Source organism: Protopterus annectens, chromosome 9.part0 (assembly GCF_019279795.1).
Source record: "Protopterus annectens isolate FY-2018-M chromosome 9.part0, PAN1.0, whole genome shotgun sequence".
NCBI lineage: Eukaryota > Metazoa > Chordata > Ceratodontiformes > Protopteridae > Protopterus > Protopterus annectens.
This window is the reverse complement of record NC_056743.1, coordinates 1,466,054,215-1,466,080,393: the sequence shown is the minus strand read 5'-3', so window position 1 is coordinate 1,466,080,393 and position 26,179 is coordinate 1,466,054,215. Positions and strand designations below refer to the sequence as shown.

The 26,179-nt window shown below is 37.5% G+C and overlaps 1 protein-coding gene across 1 annotated transcript in view; it reads left to right on the top strand.

Annotated features, from left to right (window-relative positions):
* Window positions 1-4,890: 4,890 nt before the first annotated feature.
* Window positions 4,891-26,179, top strand: part of LOC122810707 (adhesion G protein-coupled receptor E1-like) — a 160,980-nt gene continuing 139,691 nt past the window's right edge. Inside the window, exon 1 of the mRNA XM_044082271.1 lies at window positions 4,891-4,909. Within this exon, the coding sequence (XP_043938206.1) occupies window positions 4,891-4,909 (19 nt within the window). The remainder of the gene's footprint in view (window positions 4,910-26,179) is intronic.

Sequence of the window (26,179 nt, the reverse complement as noted above, 5' to 3'; positions counted from 1 at the left end):
GCAAAATGCCAAGTTGCTAAGATGGAGCCTGGGGTTGCAAGCATAGGATATGTAAGTGCAGCACCGCAGTGTGAGTAGCAATGCCAATGCAGATGGGGTCTCAAGACAGGGAATGGGGTGAGGTACACCCAGATAGACCTGACACTCTCAAGCGATGTTTCTCAAGGGGCACTTGAAAAACCTGCTTGAGTTCTCCCGGGGGGGGGGGTTGAGATGTGAAGATTGGAGGAAGATGGTTGAAGGCTGCCAGCCTAGTCAAATAGAATTTGATACATAATTCTATCAACTGTATAAATAAATGTAAAATACAGGCTTGTGTTTTTAAATGAAAGAAAACACTGTAAAATGTAAACTTCAAGATTGTTGCAACATTGCCATCTTCTGTAAGGAAAACCAAGCCAAGGATTTCAAATGTGTCTGTTGAAGTTGGAAAGATATTATGAATCTCTTTAATGTTTTACAAGTTGGCTCCAGTGGGTCTGGATGAAGGTTTCATGCCCATTGTTTTAAGGTTAAAGTTAAGGGCCAGAATGTACAAGTGGAAGGTGCTTTATTGCTCTGGTTTCTGCTAGAGTGTATATGTGAAATGCCTTGTATTGTTGTAGTTTCCTGAGCAGGTGTTAGCTTGCTAAATAATGCAGTTTGTGGCTTGAGAAAACCTAAGTGTCAAAATGATGTAATTTGGGAGGGCGTCAGCAGAGCTGTTGGTTAGTGTTTAAAAACTATTGTTCAGTGAGAGACTGTAATCATTTTGATCTTGGACATCTAACCCAGCACTGCTTGCTCTTTATGTATGTAAGTAAGATTACAGCACTGTAATTTCTCTTAGGAATAGTTAAACTTAGAAGAAAGTTAGACTAAGTATTTTTCTTTGAAATCAGATCTTTCCTACGATATTGTTTAAGTTTCTGTGTGATCTCTGAACTCTTAGATATCTCTGTGGTGTAGTAGTACAGAGCCACTCTGTCTTCAAATTGCAGCTTCCAAATTCCAGTATTGCTCTTTTTCCTGGCAGCACTTAAGCTGGACATTTGAGAAGCAGCCTTCCCAGTATCCTTTGCAGTGGATTAGTTAATTCAGTATCTCTAGAGTCTCCTCTCCCTTAACAAACCCAAGTACATTTTTGGTTCTACCCTTGCCTATTTGCAGTGTGATGCACAGTTCATGTATTGGATGACTAACATCACAAATCCTTCTGTCTGGCATTCACTGAGATATCACTCAATGTTTGTGTGTTTCCTTGCTTACTCCCCGTACCCTGAATGCATAATCCTGTACCTTCTTGTAATACATTCCAAACAGGCCATTTCTTCCCAAACATATGCCAAACAAATGTAACTATAACCTGCGGTACTAAACACTAAATTTGCCAGTTACCACAATGTGATGCTAACCTACAGTTGTTAAACTGGATATGTCACAGCACACCCCAAGTGTTTTTCCATGATGATCTGAATTCTCCAGGCTCCTTCCCAAAATATCAATTCTTCATTTGTTCTCAGCCAACCAGTTTCTTGTTCACCTCAAAATAATAGTTATGTCAAAGGACTTGCTGTAGTGCAGAAATAACACATTCACAGGACATAACCTGTGCACTTCTGTAGAGACGCCATTCAATTGATTCAAAATTCTTCACTATTGTTCATCATTTATGTGTTTATGTATACCAGAAAGGCCCTTCCAGTGAGTGATGTTAATATGCTACATGAATAAACATGATAATTCAACTACAAAATAATAGGATTTTGCCATGGCAAAAAAATGTAGGTATCATTTTTGGAATGTTTCTGGAACATGCCAGAATTTACTGATCTCATCAACAAAAAAACATGCTTATCACTCTAGCAATTGTAAATAAATTAAAACCAGAGTATGTAACTGTAGATGCCAGCTAGAACAGTATAAAATTATGTTAAATACAGTGAAAGCATAAACAAATTGAGCTAAAGATGTAATAGCATATTCCCATAATATCCTCAAAAAGGGAGGTTAGCATAATGGTCAAGATATTTGCCTTAAAGGTACAAGTTGCAGGGTTTGATTCTCAAATGGGGTAACTGGCTAAGCTTAAAATGGCCCACAAGGGCAGTTAGCCTAGTACTAATCTAAGTATGTATTTATTGGAAGGTGGGAGGTTGGCATAATGGTAAAGGTGTTCAGCTTCAGACACAAGGTTTGATTCTCAAATGAAGTAAATGGCTAGGCTTAAAATGGCCCTCAAAGGCAGTTAGCCTAATTGTAATCTATGAACCTATGAGAGCAGTGTAACAAGCTGCATTTTTGTATAAATACACATTCTTTATTTAAGACTAATAATGAAAAGCAAAATACAATACCTAAGATAGGAGGCGACATGAAAGGGGTGGGACCTGGTCCCCATTGTTAGAAAAATGGGAAGTAACCTGGCAGTTACTAGCATTTTAAAAGGAAAGTCTTTGGAAAGATGAAAATGTATTAAGAATGTAATTTATTTTAAAACAGGTTTTAAATGTGATAATTATAGGTTGAAATTTGTATTCTTTTTTTTACTGTTATGGATGTATTGATTGGATGTAGGTATGGTTTGTCCCATGATTGTCTGGTTAAGGGGTGTGTGTTTTTTTTGGGAGCTGAATGAAATGAGTATATATATGTCCATTGCATTTAGTTTTATTGTCTGATGAAGTTTCTAATAAAGGGATGAAAGTGCTTACCAGTTTAAAATGTGTATAGTTTATTTGTGAGTGCAATTATTCACAATTGTCGTTCATTATGTTTTTGTGGAGTTGGCCTGATTTTTGTGGACCATTCCATCTTACTTTTTTGTGTAAATATACATTCTTTATGTAAGGCTGATAATGAAAAACAAAAAATACCTAAGATAGGAGATGACATGTGTACAGTCTTGTCTTTAAAGTATATTTGATTATATGTACTTTCTTTTTTAATAATTTATGCAGTGCTGGTAATGATATAGTACGTGAAACTTGTTTCTTTCTATGAAAAATGACAAATGCGTGCATCTCTATTGTATTGCAAAGTTGTACATTGTTATTTTTCCATCTTTTACTTGCTATGGTATATTGTTCTGTAAAATATAGATAGAGATAAGTGCAAGAAGAACACAAGCATCTGAGGTAATTACTCTGTCTGCACCAATACATTTGGAAGTTATACATTTGGAAGTTACACCTGTACTTGTCAAAGAGGGTTGAAATCTAAGTCTGGGATGAAAACTTTTATAGATGCAAGATCATCTGATTGCATTGGTAAGACACTCATGATATAGTAGTAGAACATCATTGACTTAATGATTGTAACATGTCAGTTTGTAGTATGACACCTTCATTGTAAACATCCACATTATTATGTGATTTCATGTTTCCTAACTGGACATTGTGTACATTACTGGAGCTGTAGCAATGGGACCACATCAGGAATGTAAAATATGTAATGTATGACAGCAGTGGGGTCTATATTAGAACACCGAACATTTGAAATGTCGGGTGTTCTAATATCGACCCATTTTCAGCAAATGCTGAAAATATCGAAGTAACAGGAAACCAAATTCTTTCCTAGGGAAAGAATTTGGTTGTTTGTTTTTGTTGCTTCGGTATTTTCAGCACTCTGGTGGAAAGTTACGGGTCGGGTTCAGGTAAGTGTGAGATTGTGTGGACGTGTGGGTTAGGGTGGGTTAGGTGAGTTAGGGTTAGGGCATGGGTCAGGTAAGTGTGCGATTGTGTGGATGTTTGGGTTAGGGCAGGTTAGGTGAGTTAGGGTTAGGGCGCGGGTAAGGTGACTGTGCGATAGTGATGGACCTTAGAGTTAGGGTTTGGGTTAAGGTAAGTGGATAGTTAGTGGTGTTTGTATAGTTTAGTGTAGGGTTAGGTGTTAGAGTTTAGGTGTATGTGTGTGGATTGCTGTTTGTTTGGTGTGCTTGTGTTGTGTGTATGTATTTTGGAACAGCAAATTTTTTCCCTAGGAAAAATTTAGTGTTCCGAATGTTCAATGTTTTTTTTTTTTCAATTGCTAGGGTTCGATATTAGAACACTCAACATTTTGAATGTTCGGTGTTCTAATATAAACCCCAGCAGTGTAATGAGTTACTGTCCTGTGGTATCCCAGGTCCAACAGTCAAGAAAGAAAGAGGAAGAAACCCATATAGTGAACCGTTCTGATTTAGTAGTGAATTTATCTAAAGTTCGACTCAGTGATTACCAGCTACAGTTATTAAACAAAGGTCTAACTTTCATCCCTTCACTTTCTTCTGACCTTAGTGAGTTTGTCCTTGAAGTCAAGTATTTTGGCAGAAATGTATCTCTACGTAACATTTTTGGAAATCAAGCCAAACAGCCACAATATCTAAAGAAACCGAGTACTTTTGTCCACGTGAATCATCCCACAGTGGATCTCTTTATTAAGCTCTGTGAGAATGAAGTAGAGAAAATTAGACAGGGGGAAACAAAAATACGATGTTATCATAACATTTCTACAAAAGGAAAAGCAGGGTTGATTGATTTACAGCACAATCAAGATGTTGTGATTAAACCCTCAGACAAAGGCGGTGCCACAGTGGTACTAGATTCCAAGTGGTATTGTAATGAGATGGATTTAATGCTACAGGACACTAAGACCTATGAGAAAATAAGTAAAGTACAATTGGATATGAAAATTGCTGGTGTGAAACAGGATCTAGAATAATTATTGATGCAAAGATGAATAAGTCAGGACTTATTTGAGTTCTATGAGACACTTCATCCCATCATACCCTCGGTTGGTGGACTGCCAAAGATTCATAAGGACATTGTCAGTCCTCCACTACAACCAATTGTAGCAGGCCATGGTTGGGTCACAGAGCCCTTATCAATTTATGTGGAAAGGGAATTAAAATAATTGCTAACAGCTATACCAATGATTCTTAAAGACGCAGGTACTTTTTTGAATCAGTTAGGCTCTGTCATAGACCAACATTTGAATTTCCTGACATTCTTCTTGTGACTATGGACATTTGTAGCCTTCTTACTTCTATCCCCAATGATTATGGGGTTGAATCTATAAGAACTTTGGGTAGAAGAGTGGTACATAATCTTGATTTGGATCTCATATGTACCCTACTTGACATCATCTTGGACACCCAACATTTTCTATTACGGTAGGAATTACTATTGGCAGCGTTGGGGAGTTGCCATGGGCACACCATGTACCAATAGCTATTCTAACCTGGTGTTATCAGAATGGGAAGAGAAATATGTTCTCAACACCTTGAATCCATGGTATAATAATGTAATTTACTATGGTCTTTTTGTTGATGACCTCTTTTTCCTATGGAGAGGTAATGCACAGCAATTGGAGAACTTTGTAACTTACTTGAATGGAACTACTACCTTCTTGAAATTCCTGGCTCAAAGTCCTCCTGCAAGTATTGATTTCCTAGATGTGACGGTGTTTCTAGATGAAGAAAGAAAGGTTAATACTACCATACATAGGAAAGACACATGGAAAAGTCACTACTTGCACAAAAGCAGCTTACATCCTAAGCATGTGTCTAAGAATATTATGGTGAATGAAGTAACTAGAATTTCCAGGCTATGCACTCAATAATTTGAGTATCATAGAGAGCTAGAGCAACTTCAGGCCAACTTAGGACAAAGAGGTTACAGCTTCAAAGATACCACCATTAGTGTTGAGAAAAGGGCTCAACTTAGGAAAGACAAAGGTTTCCCGTTTCTTCATAGGAGAGCCAATGTTAGTAATGGGTTAACTACAAGCAATATTCCCAGAAAAGAGCAACGTAATCTAATTCTAACTTACAAAAATGATAATAAGCAAGTTTGTGAGATAATAAAAAAGTTTTGGCCTGTCCTCACACAGGACAACAGGCTGTGTGAAATTGTAGGTGATATTCCCAAGTTTACTTTTAGGAACAAAAAGAACTTAAAGCGCATACTCTGTATGAAAGATGTTTTTTCTCACAGGACTATTAGTAAGAAGAAAGGTACATTTCACTGTGCATGTAGCAGCATGGATACAGCAAACTTCTTTAGGCATCCTACTACTGGAAAAGTATATTCATTCCATTGTCATGCTGACTGTCGTACACTGCATCTTGTTTATCATGCAGTATGTCAGGCTTGTTCAGCATATTATGTTGGAAAAACAGACCAAATGTTTCAAAATAGAATTCTAAGACATCTTCATGACATTTGGAATATAGACAACAAGAATGCATTAGCATGTCATGTTGCACAATTTCCAACCCATCACTTTAAATTTCAAGTCATTGAAATTACTTTTCAAGGTATGAGACAAGGGGACATAACAAATAATACTGAAAGAAACAAAGCCAAATGGATTATAAATTTAAGGGCAGATAGATCGCCAGGACTTAATGCCATAGTACCATTAAAACCTATGCTAAAGAACAAGAGAACAGTGATTGGCTGAATAGAAGGAGTGTCTCCTTTCACAGTCCTTCAATGGTGCAACTACTCATTGGAAAATAAGAGGCTTGTCCTGAAAATGACGTCTGATTGGTGCTTTGCATGTTTTTAAATGTAACAGTTTCCCCTTCCTGTTATACGATCTGAAGAAGGAGAAATCTGAAAGCACTTATCGTTTGAAACAAGGGGACCTGTTGTTTTTATCGTGTCGTTGGATATTAAAAAATTCTTGTTTTTATTTTACGTTGGTCCGTGGTTGTGACACTTTTTTTTCTTTTCCTTGCTTGACTTTTCTCAGTGCACCTTTAGCAGTTACAGGTATTTTGACTTTGGATATTTATACATTTTCCACATTTCTTTCCTTCTCATATGATCCTTAACCATATATTGTTTCTTTCTTTTGTTTTTTTGGCACATTCAGTTGCTGCCTGATTTTTACCTACTTCTGGTTTGATTTCCATTCCTGCTTGACACAGATATGCTTCTGCCAAACTAAGCAGGGAACTCATCTTAGACTTTTTCTCCTCATGGTATAAAACCTTCACTATGTTTGCATCTTGTCAGGTCAGCAGATATGTATGCAGCCCTACGATTGCAAATATATACATGTAATAAATTTTGAGGAGGCCTATGCCTTCTTCAGAACTGGGAATATATAATCTTGGTATACACTGATTTTCATAAATCATTTGATAAGCATGGAGCATTTTTCTTATTTTCCTGTCCAACTGATCCAATACCTTTTGGGGCCAGTCAATCACCCCAAAACTATAAGTTAGAACAGTATGAGCAAATCAGTTTATAGCTTGTACTTTGTTTTTAGATGTCAGGGCTGTTTTCAGTATTAATTTTAGTCTTCTAAAATATTCCTTACTAAGCATTATTTACATTTCTTCATGTTTTATTGTTGATTCCTCATCACTTCCCAGATATTTATATACTCCCTCTTTCTCAAGTTCTTTAATATCAGATTTGTATGCCAGAATGATATTTCCTTGGTGGTGCAGCTTTCCTGCTTTAAAGATTACTTTTTTCACATGACATTCTCACATTATCTGAGAAAGTTTTGACTACTTGCTGTTGTACTTTCATTTCCTCATCTGATGAACTATGTTATTTTAAATCATCCAGAAAAAAAGTTGAGAAGTCTTTACAGTTTGTTGTTTTCTGGGAACCAAATTGTAGCCATGACCTGATCTGTCAATTAAACAGCTTAATGAATTAGGAGCAAGGCAAATGAGCAGTGGTAACAAAGAGTCACCTTGGACTATCCCTGTTTGGATTTTTATTCCTGGGATACTAATTTGTTCTTTATCATGGCCTAACTACAAAGTGGTTTGCCACTGATTCATAGTTACTGTAATGTAATTGATCAGTGTATGCTGTATCTTATATATTTGTAAGGTAAGCGCTCCTTTATCCATGAATGTGCGATGCTGTCAAATGCTTAATTGTAGTATATCCATGTCATACTTAGATTCTTCCCCTTTTTATAATTCTCCATTATGACTTTATTTTGCAGCAAATGATCCTTTGCTCCATATGACTTTCTTTTGTTACCCTTTTGCTCTATTGCCATGGTTGAGTTTTCTTTAAATTACTATAAACTTTATCAGCATGAATTCCAGTGTAGAGTTTACTATGTATACCATCTGAGTTACTGACCTTCTGTAATCCACCACCAGATTTCCTTATGCACCTTATTTCCATTTCTGTCATAGCTACATATCTGTTCTATAGTTCAAACACATGTTATTGTGAGACAGACTCTACCATACTTCTCAGACCCCAGATATTTCCTCTCCTTTCTCAGGTACCTGAGAACTGAGCACTTCCTTAAATTATTGTCCTGTCACTGTAGTCAATTTCCATATCCTTAGCCAACTCTCTGCTGACCTGAAAACCTTCTCTGACTTCTGCTCATAGATGACTGCCTCCAGCTGACTGTGGCTTCCAATGGTATATGTTTCGTGCCAACTGATTGTTTATTATTTTTTTAAGACTAATTTACAATAACGAAGAACAATACCTTAGAAGAAAGCTGTAAGTACTCTGTTTTGTCTTTGAGATATTTCTGTGTATGCGCTTCCTTTTAATGTTACTTCACATGATCTAGTTATTCATATGGAGCTGTGAAGCATTTCTATTATTTGTCAGAAAAAATGCCAAATGCATGTAGCTGTCATGTTTTACAAAGTTGTTCTTTGTCATTTTCTGACATTCACTAACTATGATATGTTATTTTCTAAAATGCAGATAGAAATGAGTGCCAGGAGAATCCAGGCATCTGTGGCAGTTACTCCATTTGCACCAATACTATTGGAAACTATAACTGTACTTGTCAACGTGGGTTCAAGTCTAAGTCAGGGCAGGAAATTTTCATAGATACAAGCTCTTCTGGTTGTATTGGTAAGACATTTATGAAATAGTAGCATAATATCACTGGTTTAAAGACTATAACTTAACAGATTTGCAGTTATCACACCTTCACTGCAAATTTAAAAAATGTTCATGTGATTTCACATTTTCCTACATGAATATTAGACAATGTGTACTTTAATGGAGAGATATCAATTGGACAACACTAGGAATGATAACATTCAACCATATTATTGTACAGTAATAAGTTACTGTCCTATGTGCTTTGTTTTTGACCTATACCTTCCTAAAAAAAATCTTACCTTAACATTGCGCATAATATTTAAAATGGTAGTTTTGAAAATCAGTGGCAGATGTAATTTATGACCAGAGCTGTACTAAGGTGAAATCTAATACCAAATCTCTTTGCACTGTTGTAAAATGTGAGAAAAATTAGATATTAGGCTGTATGTCAAGAACCAATTGAACAAATTTCCAGCTTCAAAACTGTCATGCTTGCAGAAATGGCATTTGCGATAGTTTGTTGTGAATCTACAGCTCAGAAGTTTGGGGGTTGTTACCATACCCCAAAATTATTGTAAACATCCTCCTTATTTGCTCCACATTTGGGGAAGGATGCAGTAAGTAATGAGGTGACAAGTCAACTACTTGTTCCTCAACTACTAGGAATGGACCCATAGTCTTGCTATAGCTAAGTAGTCTATTTGCCTTATATAAAAAAAAGTTGATTTTTTCAGACGTGTTCCAAAGTATGAGTCCAGATGGTTCTTGATGATGTATGAGGAAGAAAATCCAACAAATGCGGCATCATGAGTTATGCATAAATCTAATTATGTATCTGTTTCAGAGTTATATCTATAGCTGTATTTCCAGATGAGCATTGCTCTGGCAATAAACTGGGCTAAGCAATGCGGAAACTATCATGTTCTCATGTTTTGTTTTGTTTTTTCCGCCCACAAACAAAACCAAAAATGTCCGTTTAAATGATGCCCCAGTTTTTGCATGAATGCTGACATCTGTGAATGGGCCTGACTTCAGTGGATTCCACTAATCTATGCCATGTTATAAAACCATAGACATAACAACACAGTCATCAGTGACAAGATCGTTTACATCAATAGAGTCCTGAGCAGTGGTGCAAACTTCCATAAATTAGATTATATGGTAAGAAATAGATTTTCTTACAATACAAAAAAGGAGAAGAAGAAAGCACTGCAGATGAGGAAAGTTCAAAACTAAATGTCTCTCCATAAGGTTTTATAATAGATACATCCAGCTAGATGCAATAAAGCAAAAATGTCATACAATGCAGAAACAGAAGAGAGACAAATGTAATTTCTAGCTAACTGAAAGTAAGAAATTATCTGTGGAGCAAAGAACTGTGAAATGTGTACCATGCATGAGCAACAGAGATGCATTTATTTTATTTCTTATTTAATTATTTATTTAAAACTAATACACTATAACAAAAGACACTAGAGAGGAAGGTGCATATATACTGTCTTGTCTTTAAAGTATGTTTGTTTATATGCACTTAATTTAATACTTTACTACATATGTTGCTGTTAGTGATATACACCTGTGAGACATTTTTCCATGAATGAAAAAATAGCAAACTCATGCAGTTCTCATTTTTTTCAAAGTTGTGCATTTCACTTTTTTGCCACACATTACTTATGGTATGTTATCCTGTAAAATGCAGATAAAAATGAGTGCCAGGAAAACATGGGCATCTGTGGTAATTACGCCATTTGCACCAATACAATTGGAAGCTACGGATGTACCTGTCAGCAAGGATTCAGATCTAAGTCTGGGAAGGAGACTTTCACAGATGCAAGCTCTTCTATTTGCACTGGTAAGGTATTCATGATATATTATAGAATATCTCTGGCTTAATGATTATAAATTATAAGTCTATTGTATCATGCTCTCAGTTCAAACCTAAATATGGTCATGTGGTTTCAGGTTTTTCTACTTGATACCAAGGCATTGTGTACCAATGAAACCACATCAGGAATATTAACTTTCTAACACATCACTGTAGTGCAATAACTTACTAATCACGGTGCTGTTGCTAACCTATGGCTTCATAACTTTGAAAAAGTTTTAAAAAATCAGTGGCAGTTGTATGCTGTCATTAGAGCTTTAGTAAGATAAAATCTAAAGGCAACGTCCCATTTGATGTAGCATACAAAGAAATGACTTGGATATAGGGTAGTTTTCATGAATGAGTCCAGTGAATTGCCAACTTGAAAATTTCACTCCTGCAGAAATGGCAGTTTCTTTTTTTTTTTTTCAAATATATTTTTTATTGCATTTTTTTTCTTTTTTTTAATTCAAGAAAACATGACACAGAAAAATATTAGGACAAGGTACTTGGAATTTCAAGTTGCAGTAATCCTAATAAGATATACATAACATGAACCATCAGTGTTAAACTAACAATATGCAGAATTAACTAACAATCAAGCTGTTTATATTGAGCTGTAAACCAGAAAACTACACAGAGATAATATACATCATATTGAAATCTGACATTAAAACACTTGCATTAAGACATTCTAGCCCACCTAACGTTATATCTTGTACTAACTATGTACACTATATACATTGATGTCACCTTAAATGTTCATCATATATATATATATATATATATATATATATATATATATATATATATATATATATATATGTGTGTGTGTGTGTGTGTTACCATGACCTGCCCCCTGTTTTTGTGGGTAAACATTTTACAATACTAATTATCTTTAGTTTTCCTTATTCACATTGATTAATACTGATGGTGTAGTCCCTTGTTCATAAATCAGTTTTGTCCTAAGATTTCTATAAGCATTTTCCAATGTTTCTGATAGTAGGATAGATTTTTTTTTGGCTTCCTGTAATTAGTTTGCTGGCTACTAAGTACTTTACAGCCATTCCTTTAAATTCTTCCCATGTGATTTTACTTCTATCTAACCAGTTTTGAGCTATGTATGATTTCATCATTGCACACAATGTGACTATGATGTGTTTATTTTTATAGGAAAATTTGATGGGGGAATACATGTAAAATTGCCATTTCCCATGACAAGGTAGATTTAGTGCATCCCTTTTTTTAACTTGGTTCTTAATGACCAACATAGTTTGTAAACATTCTTGCAGCTCAAAAAAAAATATGAAGGGTGTCGGCAACACTGTTTTAGCATATGGTACAATAAGGAGAGTGTAAGGGATTAATTTTACTTAGAAAAAGTGGTGTGTGATGAGCATTGTTATTAATCATAATTTGTGTATAAATTAGTTTTTTGAGGGGGGTTAATTTCAAAGTAAGTTCGATTGCAGCAGATTTTTGTTCAACAGTAATTGTATTATTTTTCTCTTCCCAAAATTTTGAATATAGAAGTGCATCTTGTTATCTAGTTTTTGTTATTAATCCATAAGTATTTAATAACATTTTAGATCTCAAAAATAACAGGTTAATAATTTGTTGATATAGCTGCATGTCTTGGTTATCTATTTTAACATTCATAGTATGTGTATTAATCAGGTATATTAATTGGTTGATTATGGTGTTATAACTTTTATTTACTTCAAATCTTTGCCTAATATTTACAATTGAAAGGCTTTTGACCTGGTAGAAGTCCCATACAGTGATGTTTAAGTTTTTGGATAATGATTCAGATTTATCATAGTATTATTTAATTTAATATTAGGATTAAGGTGTATTGGTTGTCCTAGTACCAAAGTATCCTTAAGATTTAGGGAGGATACCAGCTTTTGAAATATTAATGTGTTTCTTATGATTATGGGATGGGCCTTAAAATGCTTTAATGTCTTAGAATTTAGAAAGGGTACTGGTTTAGGATTTAAATTGGATGACATTAGATGATTGTAATATATTTTAATCCATAGTAGATACCATGATTTGTTGAATGGCTCAAAACTTGCTATTTGTATAATTCGACTAGCATTTATAATGTTATAGTATGTTTGGAAATCAGGTAGACATAGACCCCCCTTTTTGTTTAGGTAACGTTAATCTAGTGTATTTTATTCTTATATTTTTTGGATGCCAAATAATGTTTCCTAGTAGTGTTTTAAGTTTGGAAAAGAAGTTTTGTTGGTATATTTTGATTAATAGCACTAAAATGAAACATTAATCTTGGAAGAATATTCATTTTAACTATAGCTGCCTTAGATAGTGGAGATAGATTGAGATTTAACCACCTCTTATTGTCTTCAGTGATATTAGTCCAGGTTTTAAGCAAATTGTTTTTAGTCATATCAGATTGGGGGTGAGTGAACATGATGCCAAGATATTTGAGATTATAATTTACTTTAACTTCAGTTTCAGTGAAATAGAATTCCTTATGTCCTATAATATTCAGAATGAATATGACTGATTTATTTGGGTTAATAGCATAATTAGATATTTTTGAGAATTTTTCAATGGAGTTTAATATCTTATTCAAATCTGCATTAGAGAATTCAAAGTAGATGTTTAGATCATCAGCAAAAGTTGTACACTTTATTAGGATTTTGGAAATATTCATAAGATGGTGGTAAGTTCTTTGTGATATTTTAAGAAGTAGAGGTTCTATGTATATCTTGAACAGATATGGTGATAGTGGGCATCCTTGCCTTGTACCGTTCATAATTTGAATAGGTTTTGATTGTTTTTTATTTATAAATAGTGTTGTTGTAGCATTTTGTATAAAGCCCTAACCATGTTTATATAATCTTCAGAATGCTACATTCCTTGAGTATCTTTAATGTTGTGTTGTTGTTTCGGCTTTTCCCCGTTAGCAAAACTCCGGTCCGAAAATGATTGGCAGTAGATTTTTACATGCCGAGTTGCCAGCCTTGACGCACAACCTTCAATGAAGGTACGCCCATTCACGCATGTCTCCACGCAGAAGACGCTTTAGCTGAGAATCGAACTGGACAGCATCTTACTGTGAGGTGACAACGCTACCGCAGCGAGTATCTTTAATAAAAAGTCAAAATGTACTCTGTCGAAAGCTTTAGTTGCATCTTGTGACAGTGCATAGCTAGAGCATTTATCATTCACTTTTAAACTGATGACTGAATCAATGGTGAGTGTATTGTCATATATTTGTCTGTTGCTCATAAAGTCTAGTTGTTCAGAAGATATGATGAGAGGTAAGATATTTTTGATTCTACTAGCTAGGACTGTAGAAAGAATTTTGATCTCAATATTTATGAATGCTATTGGCCTGTAATTATTTGGATTTGATGCATCAGACTTGGGTTTTGGTATTAATATAGTTTTTGAGTTATTGATATACAGGTCTTTGGTACCATACTTTATTATGTATTTGCATACTTTCAGTAGTATTGGAGCTAATTGTTTTTTGAAAGTCTTGTAAAATTTCACCATTTATCCATCTAGCCCTGGTGATCTACCTGGTTTCAACTTATTTACAGCAGCAATGATTTCCTCTACATCTAAGGGAGCATTAAGGTTATTTATTTGTCCGTCATTCAGTACTGGAAATTGTAACTGTTCGGTAAACTGATGAAATAATGATTCATTAAACTGATCATGGGGGGCATATAGTTTTTGGTAAATCTCTTCAAAAGCTGCTATAATCTCTTCATTCATATCTAGAGATTTGTTATTATAATTTAATTGCTTTATTTTGGTAGGGATTTTATGTTTATGATTCTTGCCAGTGCTTTTGAGGGCGATTGAGCCCATTTGGCATATTTGTGAAGAAGTTTAATTTCATTGATTGAGTACTGTTGTGTTTGAATTTCACATAATTGTCCCTGTAGTGTAACCATTTGACTTTCAAGTACTGGTGAATGAATAATTTGTAATTCTGACTCTATTCTTTTTAATTTTGATTCTATTGTTATGACTTTTTCTTTGTTTAATTTTTTATAGAGAGCAGCTTTTTGAATTAATATTCCCCTAATAGTGGCTTTTGTTGCTTCCCATTAAATGTCCTATGGTATATCTGTTACTTCAAGGTTATTTTTAGCTTGGGTGAGAATGTCAATGATATTTTGCAAAACTTATTTATTCTTTATTAAGTTAGTATTTAACGTCCATTTCTTAACTGTTTGGAGTCTTTGCACTGAGCTCCCCAACTTTAGTGTAATGTTTATTTTTGCATGATCTGATATTTTTCTAGGTTCATTATTGTAATTGACTGCATTATTTAATAGAACTTCAGATATTAAAAATATATTTATTCTAGACCAAGACTTGTGGTATGGTGAATAATAAGTGAATTTACTAGTAGTTATACTATTTCTATAGTTTTCAAATGGGTCAGCTAACTTAAAATATTCCATTATTTCAGCTATTAATGTAGCGAGCTGAACAGGTTGCTTGTTATCCTTATTTGTCTTATCAAGTTCTGGATTAATTAACATAACATAAACAGCTCAGATTGCATAGTGGTTAAGTGCTGTGACTATAGTGTAGAGGGTCCTGGGTTCAAGACCTGCAAGGGCTGTTTATTTTGGGGATCAATCCAGTGGCTCTACTAGACAGAAGCACTGGGAACTAAGATCAGGTGGCTCAATGCCAGGGTAATTTTATGGGCTAGACTTGTAAAGACTCCAGAGCTATTAGCCTAGTACACAACTATGAACCTATGTTCCAGTCACCTCCTATGATATAGAGATAATTAAGAAAGTTCTCTAAGATTCTATATATCTCATATAGATAGGTTATTTGATGCAAACATGGAGCATAAACATTCAGGACTAAGAAAGTTTTTTTTAAATGGCAGCAGTTCACAAGTAAAATAACACCATCTGCCATTTGGGTCATAACTACCTTTCATTATAGTGCCATCAAAGGATTTTTTAACTACTATACCAACTCCCCTAGAAGCCATACTGTCACCAGCAGCAGCAATATTTTTCACCCATTTTTTTTGTATCTTTCTCCCATTGTTCTTTCAACATATGTGTTTCTTGAATGAAAGTTATCTCTGCGTTAGATTTAAAAATTAAATGCATTAGTAGGTTCTTCTTTTTCTTATTTTGCAAGCCGTTTACAGTCCATGAATCAACAGGTATCATCTAAAAGCTATAATACACAGAATGCTGGCTTTCAGAATTAATGAAAGTATATGGGGACAAAATAACATTTCAAAATTATTAGAATTGTTGGTAAAATTTGATGGTGTGAATATGTGTGACATTACACCTTTTCAGCCCCCCCCCTGTGTATACCCACGCTACCCCACTAACTGAAAGAGAGTTAAATAGAACATTTACAAAATTTACAACTATAATATAAAAAAATTCTGTCATTCTAAGTCCCAGCAATAAAAAATAAGAACACACATAATAGCTTGCCCAGACAAAGCATATATAAGAGATGTGATTTTTGACTCTTTATTCATTTGAAAGTAATTAAGCTGAGCATTTTTTAAAACATATATCTAGCTTAATAGGTAATCTAAACATATTACAATTCAAAGCAAACTGTAGCTTTTCTATTATGTTCACACATAGAAGATAACTACATGCATAACTGATTTTAACTTAATATAGTTTTGTCAGTCACTGTTTGCATGTTTCTTATTTTGATGGTTTCAAGTACAATAATTTTTAGTGTACAGCAGTTCTTTACTTGTTGGGTCAGTGTTTACAGTTAAGAATATTTATAGTCCTGATTATCCATTTATTATGTATGAGTCAAGCACATATACTTCTAAGATTCAGTGTTGTGATCATAAAAAACAGTATCAAAAAGTGTTTCATAGTCTCTGCTGTTCGAGATTGGTATGCTTACATTTTTTATGCATACTTATTTGGAAGCTAAAGAAATCATATATGAACAGTATATAAAACAAAACAGACCCAACTACATTACTTTACTTTGAATTTACTAATAAGGGCTAGTTATTTGTTGCAGCTGCAGCAGCTGCTGCAGAATCTGACTCAGAAGATTTTTATTAGTCCGGCTTGTATATATTCAGGAAAGAAAAATAACAAGAAAAGAAAACAATAACCTATATATTTACATTTGTATATAATTGATTAAACTGTTGTACTTAGTTCTAGGCTGGATTTACCTTCCGAATGCCATTTTCATGAGATTCTTCACTTTTTTAATAGGAAAATACAGATACAAAGGTTTTCTGAAATGTTTGAGCCTTGCTTTCGTTTTTATTTGCAAACACAGATTTTTGGTGTTGTTTTGGGCTTAGATAGATGCCATAGTTGTTCCTTTGACCTCAGTTATGCTTAATCTTTTTGATTCATGGTTGCAAAGGATTATGGGTGTTGTAGTTTGTTCACAACGGTGTGGAGATACTCCTTGAACTGAATTCAGAATGCCCAAACAAAAAGCGATGGATATAGATAGAAAAAAGGTAAATGAAGTATTTTACCTTGTCATTTGACGCAATTTAGCATGCACAGATGTATGGAAGCATATATTCATTGTATTAGGAGCCTTTTTAGGTAAAAGTACACTACTTCATGGCAGTTCTTTAAAGGCTTTGACAAAAGCCGTTTTTGCTTCTTTTTTATTTTTTACTGCATAATTTAGGCCATTGTATTGAAATTGCAGAGTCGCTGGATATTTCATTTGGAGTCTAATATTTTTGCTTACTAAGTGCAGTAAAGTGATAGAACTTGTCTTAACTGTTTTATCTGTAGAGGCAGATCCTGAAGAAATGGCAATTTCTAATATTTGGTTTGACGTTCAGTGTATCAGTTTGGGGGCTGTTCCCCACCCACAAATTAATGTAATGGCCTCCATGGTTGCTCCACATTTGGGGAAGGGGAAGTAGCTGCTGAGTTGGCAGGTCAAGTACTTGTTCCTGAATGTCTTGGACTAGACCCAAGGTCTTGCTATTGCTATATAGTCTATTCACCCTATAGAAAGGTACTAGCTATTTAGAAGTTGCCCAAACATGAGTCCAAATGGTTAATTAGTCAAGGATAAATGAGGAAAAAAATCCAAGAAGTGAAAGAATATGAATTATACATAAACCTAATCAAGTGTCTGTTTATCAGTAGCATATAAAATCATTATGTTGTTCAATATGGGAATCCAAACTGAAGACCAACGAAAGAAATTCTTATAACCTCTCTTAATTACATTCAGAGCTTTATAGAAGACTATATTTCCAAGTAAGTATTGTTCTGTCAATAAATTGGGTTCATAGCTGTTGAATCTGTCTTGGCCCCACCCACTATAAAGCCATGCCCATGTGTGTGATACCCTAGTGTTCGCACCACTAACTCCTATTCTAGTAACTGCTGGCAGCTTTGATTCTGCGCAGAGAGACGCAGATTATATTAGTCTGTGTCATATTCCAAATCCACAGACAGGACAATGCAGTTATTAGTGACAAATTAAATTGTTTCTATCATGAGAAATAAATATAAGCTGGTGTGTAATCTTTGGCTGAACAGTTTATATGGCCAGAAATATTTTTTTTACAATACAAAACAAAGAAAACTAGAAGATAGGACTGCAGTCAAGAAGAAAGTTCAGAATGAAGTGTCTTTCAATAAGGGTTTAAAAAAGTACTTTCATTATGAGTCAATAAAAATGGAGATTCATACACTGCAGTAACAGAAAAAAGAAATACTTTTAATATCTTAGTCCTCAGAGGATAATAATGATGTCTCTGCAGCAAAACGTGTGCAACATTTATACCATCCATGAACAACCGAGGCACAACTTTTATTTATTTACTGTTTCCGCTAAGGCAAGAATCTGTTCAGATTGTATTTTACTATTCCATTTAGAAGTTCCAGTTGTTTACCGTATTCTTGTTTGATAACATCCATTTTGTTTTCGAATTTGTCCATTTTTAGTGACAGTTCTTGGATGCTTGTTGTTATAAGATGTAATTCTTTCTTCATTGCACTCTCCTGGTGTGGGTTCTTCGAGTTGCTCATGTTGAGATCTCCGGTAGAAAACTTCTTGACAGGAATAGTTAAAAAATTCTCTTGACTATGTATTATTTTTTAGAAAATAATAACTAATGTTTAATATACTTTTAGTTAGGTTTTTCTAAAAATTAAAGTATATTTCCTGTCAGGATATTAAAATCTAAGCAAAGCTATGGATTTCTGCTGCTATCAGACTGGCATCTTGGCCATGCTCCCAGAGCAGGTTATTTCTAATGATATTGTGTCATTAAAGAATAAATTACAATATAAAGAAACACTCTTTATTCTTAAGTTTAATATTCTGTCTCCATATGGTCTGAATAAGGAATGTAATTTAAGAGTATTCCTGTAATTGCTTAACCCTGATAAGTTAATTGTTTAATTGTTTTAAATATGCTCATTATTTATACTGTGGCTTTTTTCAATTGTGTATTAACTCTTGGAAGGCTGTGTTGCCGAGGTGCTAGAGTTTTTTATTAAAATATTCTATTGCAAGCATGCAGTGTGGTTTTCACTGGTCTATTGGCTTTCATGAATGCAGCACTCCCTGACATGTGTGATGAGCTCCACAACATTTCTGATGCCATACGTCATTTTGCAGATGTTGTGGACAGACAATGGGGTGAGACATTGTCACTGCTCAACCGTGCAATGTCTGTACTTGAGCATGTGGTGGGAGTAGGGCATCAACCAGGTGGACATAGGTCAGCAACATGATCAGCTGTGAGCCCAATGGCTGTGCACATTCACAGTCTCATAGTAGCAGTACCAGCAGCACTACCAAAGGGTGGGTGCTGTCCACACCACACTGGAGCAGGCCATAGGCACATTGTCCTGGCCAATCCCAACAGGGACATGGATCCAGTAGACAGCAGTCATCATCAGGGAGAAGTACTGCATCTGTCCTTGGGCCTGGTGGTGCCAGTGATACTCCTGGCAGAACCAGTTTCCACATCACTGCCAGGAGATGGTGAATCATACATCCTACTATGTACGGTCCATGGCTGTCTAACATAGCCCTGTGTCAGGCATCCACATAACTTGATGGTGTGCAGACAAATACTCACACATCCCTATCACAGGCTAGTCACCACCAGTCATGCACAGTTCCCCTGCATGGCCCAGTTAAACATCACCACTTCAGACACACACACACACACACACACACACACACACACACACACACACACACACACACACACACACACACACACACACACACACACACACACACACACACACACACACACACACGCACACACACACACACGATATCAGCCATATGGCCCAGCTTAGTCCTCAGGCAATCCAACACCACACCCTGTGCATGTGTTGATATTTGTGCCACAACCCTGTTATCTATACCATCAATGCAGGAACATGCTCATATGGGTCAGAGGCACAGGGTGACTATAGTACAGTGTAGCAATGTCATGCTGTGTAAGGTGCTGTCTGCTGGCAGTAGTTATGGGTATGCAGCAAAGTGTATGTGCCTTGTTAGCCATGATGCACTATTGCTGTTAGTACTGCTGACTGACTGTAGTGTCATGCACTGTATTTTGTTGTGGTCCAGGTGTCTGTATGTCTGCAGACTGTGGGCCAGCTGACAGTAGCAATGATGATAAGGCAGAATGCAAACACAGTGACATTTTCATAGCCAAGGTACAGCTGTTTATGTACATGTTTACCAGGTGTGTTTACATGCAACAGTGTGTGAGGGGCAATGTGACCTTGCATACACACCCTTGACACAGCCACCATACATGTCACCTGGGTGTTCTGTAGGACCACAGGCTCACATATACAGAAGGATTTACTTGAGTACTGGCACTAGGTCCCTCACAAGCCTAGCCATTACTTCAACTGCAACAGATTCAGCTGTCAGCACCTGTTGCCCCTGCCATTTCTGTCACATCCACTCAACCGTCATGCAGTTGATGAGGGTATGCCTGGTACTGTGTATGACAGGTTTGCGGTATGTATAACTGACACTGGTCAGCTTGTGTTAGTCTAACCTGACAATCACCAGCATGTGTGTCTGCCATCTCATATGCATGCATGGCCTCTAATGTTTGTAGTGCACACAGAGTCATAGTCTCATACATGGGGCAGCTGGTGAAGGGCTGGGCACAGGCCCTATCTGCACAGTCTTATGAACAATAGTGCTAGATACATAATACAAATAGCACAGTGATACTGTAGTGTGGCAGTGTCTGCCACTATTATTGAAGTGGGTGACAATTGCAGGGGCTGTTAGGATTGCCAATGGTGGGTTCAGAGGACCTTAACATGTTAGAGCCATCTGACACACACACACACACACACACACACACACACACACACACACACACACACACACACACACACACTGCTGAATGGAGACATGCATTGACAAACACATGCACATGGAGTTGACACTTAGATTAGATGACCTACACATCTATTAATGTAGAATACACAGTGATATGACCATTGCACCACAGTGGCTTGCTGTTAGAAACTGTGAAATTGTACTTGTACGGTGGATGACATCTGTATGGGATGACACTAGGTTGGCAATAGGGGAGGTCACAAGGTGGAAGAGGCACACAAAATGGTATAGCCATCACATACACACACTGAGGACAGCCACAGGGGTTGTGCATACAGAAACACATACACAGTTGCCAATAGACATATTAGTAACTCTACATATCCACTTGTATGTACTATAGTGCTGCGTACACATGATATGCTCCACATAGATTATATGCCTGGGAAATAACACACAACCTCTTACAAGAGGTAATCTTGTGAATGCCTTCATGGATGGTGAGATAACCCACCAGACATAGCAATCAGTCATGTCTGCTGCTCCTACAAACCTGCACAAGTGATAGAGTAACAGACTTTGTATCAGCATGATGTGTCAGTCATGTACAATGTCTGATGCTAGCATGTGTGTCAGTATGGTAACTGTGAAATATTTGGCAATGATATCACAGGTATGCTCATTGTCAGGGGACACAGACCACATATAGTTTACAAACGTGGATATCCCATGTACATCTGTACAGATGACTGGTATGGGCTGTATAGTGTTATATGGTGCATGTGAGGCAGATAACATTAACAGAGTCTTTAAAGTGATGTCATGGGTAGGGGGTCAACAGGCCTTAAAATGATATTACCTGCACACACAACAACCACAGGGTATATGCTTCACACACATTACTATAGTTGTTGGTATTGAGATTAGAACCCCTACCTAAGTATTTCCACTATAGTATTTTGCAGTTATTGCACACACCACAGAGCTTAGAGGGCTGACAAGTGTATACAGGTACATCTAAGATGAATGACATCAGCAGGCCTTGTAAAGAAAAGCAATGGGATGTGTACTGGGTGGTACACACCTCAAAATGGTAACACACACATATTCACTCACACTCATGCTCACACTCACACACTCACACACACATTTGCCAAGCCTGTCAGTAGAACCCCTACCTATCTAGTTATTTGTACTATAGTGTTACGCAGTCACACACACACACGCACACACACACACACACACACACACACACACACACACACTCACACTAACACACACACACAGACACACACACACACGCACACACACACACACGCGCACACACACACTCACACACACTCACACACACACACACACACACACACACACACACTCACATACACTCACACACACACACACGCACACACACACACACACACACACACACACACACACACACACACACACACACACACACACACACACACACACACACACTCAGTCACACACACTCACACACACTTACATTTGCCAGGACTGAGATTAGAACCCCTATCTTTTTAGTTATTTGTACTATAGTGTTAGGCAGTTATCGTTCATGCTATAGACCTTATAGGGCTGACAGGTGTCCAGTGGTACTTCAAATGTGAATGACAACAGCAAATCTTGTGAAGTAACACAATGGGAAGTGTACTGAGTGGGAACAGCGTCCTAATACTTAGGCCTACAGACACACACACACACACACACACACACACACACACACACACACACACACACACACACACACACACATGCAGGTGATGTGATATTATAACCCCCACCTCAGTACTATTACATAATGGAGCTTGCCTTCATGCTGGCACATGCAACTGGTTACGACCGGTATGCCACTGTCTGCAGCAGGATATCACTCTATGCCATTGAGGGTATCTGTGTGTGTGACTCACTGTGTGTGTCCACTTGTGTCTCTCTCTCTCTCTCTCTCTCTCTATCACTATCTGTCGCTCTCTTGCCCACGTCTATGTGTGTGTATGCTTAAGATATTGTTACCTGTTACCCATATATATGTCTGTGTATCACACGCAACAGATGCAGATGTACCACATATGGGCCACCTACAGCTAACTGAGGTAATTCTTGTCTGATGGGTGTGTGTAGGGACAGTTAAGGTGTACATAGCTGTCTGTATGAAAGACATATATGTACAATACAGTTATATAGTCCGATGTGGGTTTCCCACATGTCCTGTGATTCTCTAAGTTTAGGAGCATGCCCAGTGTGACCTTCTATAGTTAGAGTGGGACTCCATTCCACATATTGGTGTACTAAAGTCAAGAGAAATGTGTGCTACAGCCATACCTCTCAGGTGTACACAGGAATTTCCTCAGGGTACTTGGTTTGCTTAGCAGACATTTCCTGACATATCTGTAGTCTGACACTGCAATGTATTGTGTCATTACCTAGTGCCAGACATTGTCAGATCATCACAGTGCTTTACCAGAGGAATAGTAGTTGTATGATGCATGGACCAATATTAATAGGGCAACTATGTACATTCTTGCCCAACAAGGCCATTTGTGAGGTGTGGCAACAGCCAGTTAAGTAATGAAGTGCTATGTAAACAGTCCAGCAAACTGGTGATATACTGGCTGGGGATCTCCTGCTTATATGGTATCTTTCTAACCTCAAATGTCATATCCTTGTGTGGGCATGCCTCTCACCTGTACATTTTTTGGCAGGTTGTCCAGGTGTTTGGCTAGAGGTTTCATCCTGTCTACGTAAACTTGTATTTTATGGCAAGTTAGTTATATATAATTGAAGAGTGATGTTGCAAAATAATGACAGACATTATTGTTTCAAACTGTATAACCTTCAGACAATTCCTGCTACTGCAAACACCTCACCCTACCAACTTTCTCAGTATGTAAGGGTGATATTTACAACACATGCCTATAATTGTGCCTTTGTTCCACTTTTATTTCTGCCCTTGTCCAGACATCTTGCTGTCAGAGGTTGGGAGTTATGGGTGTGGGTGCAAAATTAATTCTACTGTGAAGGCATGGCCATTATATGTAAAAGCAAACATAAGAAAAAAGGATTATTGAGAATAACCACTGGCAACAGTACCAAAATGCACTTATATTCACAAAAGCCTTGGCACCTCAGCTGCACATACTTCAAGATGTCACTAATATGTGTAGCATATTCCACATAGCACTGTGACTTCCAGGTATGTCAGTGGCAGAGCAGTGGGTTCCACTGACATGCATAACAGTTGACACTGCAATTACCTGCACATGGCCCTGTCAAAGACAGCACCATACCTAGGGCACTACAAGACGACTGCCAGGAGAATGAGCTGGCCAGATTCATACAATATTAACCACACATACACATAGCTTATTGACCCCTGCATATTGTGGACATGCAACATGTTTTCGTGCCTATTGGTACAGCCCTGCCAATGTGTGCTATACTGCTGTTTCCCTGCAAACATACATGTTACTGCATTTGTGTGGGTATATGGGGGGCACACCTGTCAGGTGTACACATTTGCACAGACTATGCTGATATTTGCTTTACATTTTGGTTCCATTTACCATACTATTCTGCCCTGTCTTGGGTGGCATATCAGTAAAGAGCACAGGTCAGATTGTACTGGCATACATTTGAGTTTCAGACTTCTTACCCTTTATAAGCCCTACTGTAACTGTGGGACCTGCTGTGCTATTACCGTGTGAGTCTGTAGGGGGTTAATTCAACATTGCCACCATTTGTGTGCCATTATCAGACATTTCTCTGTGGTTTTCTGCAGCTGATTGCTGTGTGGGTGTGAGGGGTGGGTATGGGATCCCCACACTGACATCCATGCCTGTGACCTATGACCCCCCCAGTTAGTTGTCCCCACACATATACTGCAGTGGGATTTACCACCTTGGGTACTACTGCATAGTGTGTGGAGGCCAGCTTTGACCAGACATTTCCTGGTGTCCCACATAGCTGTCAGTTGTGTGCTGCTATCCTAGTAGGCCACCCCATTCCCTTGCATGCATGCAGCATTACCATAGATATGCTACCAAAAGATAGTAATTCATTCATTTCTTGTTAAGAAGACTGACTTACCTTGTGTCTGTAGAAGTTGTGAGGACGGTGTTTGTGGGCCGCCTATGTTGGATGCACACAGTACACTGCCTATACATGGTAAGTTACAGGTAATATGATGTGTGTGTCATCCATTTTACTGTGTGTGCAAGTCAGAGAGAGGTTGTCAGTCTCTGGGGTCCTTACAGTGTCAGTGTGTGTGCTATGCATTGCCTCTTTGCCAAGGCCTGAGCATACTGGGCATGCCTCCATCTGCCTACAGGAACAGGCTCAGGGTCCTCCTCCTCTGAGTCCCTCTGTGCCTGTGGGGACCTTGGCAATGGTGGTGGGCTGTGTGGCCCTTCCCCATGCTGTTCATACTGCAGCTGTTTCCACAGGATCATATTGTGTAGCATGGCACATACTATGGACATGTATGCACATGTGGCTGGAGAGTACTGCAAAGCTCCACCAGATATGTCAGGGCAGTGGAACCATGACTTGAGAATCCCAAACATATGCGCTATAATTATCCTGGTTTGTGTGTGCGCTGCATTATGGTGTTCTTGTGTGGGTGTGTGTGCATTTCTGATGGGTGTCATCATCCTTGGCTCCAGTGCATAGCTAGCATCCCCCACCAGATGGCCATATGGCAGAAGAGATGCATATTGCTGGTCCTGTCCTCATGGGTGTTGGGGAAGTAAATGTGCTCACTGGCATGTGGTAGCATGGCATCCAGAAACTGGTGGAGTACCCTGAATGCAGATGCCTGAGAGACCCCAAGATGTCCCCAGTAGGTCTTTGTAAAGTACCTGTAGCTAGAATTCTTAAGGCAACACATACCTTGGTATCCACTGGGATGGGTTCCCCTCTGTTGGTTCTAGGTCTGAATTGAGGCTGGCACAGCTCAGTAATTTCCTGAAATATGTCTCTGTCCACCCTGTAGTGCTCTACTATCTCCAGATCATTTAGCCCCTGGTAGGTTACCCTGGGTCTGAACACTCTTTTCCTCCTCCTCCTCCTTGGTCTTTGGCAGTTGTCAGCATTATCCTCCTCTCCACCCTCAGCCTCAAGCACATACTGATGGACCAAAGCAATGGCAGCCCCT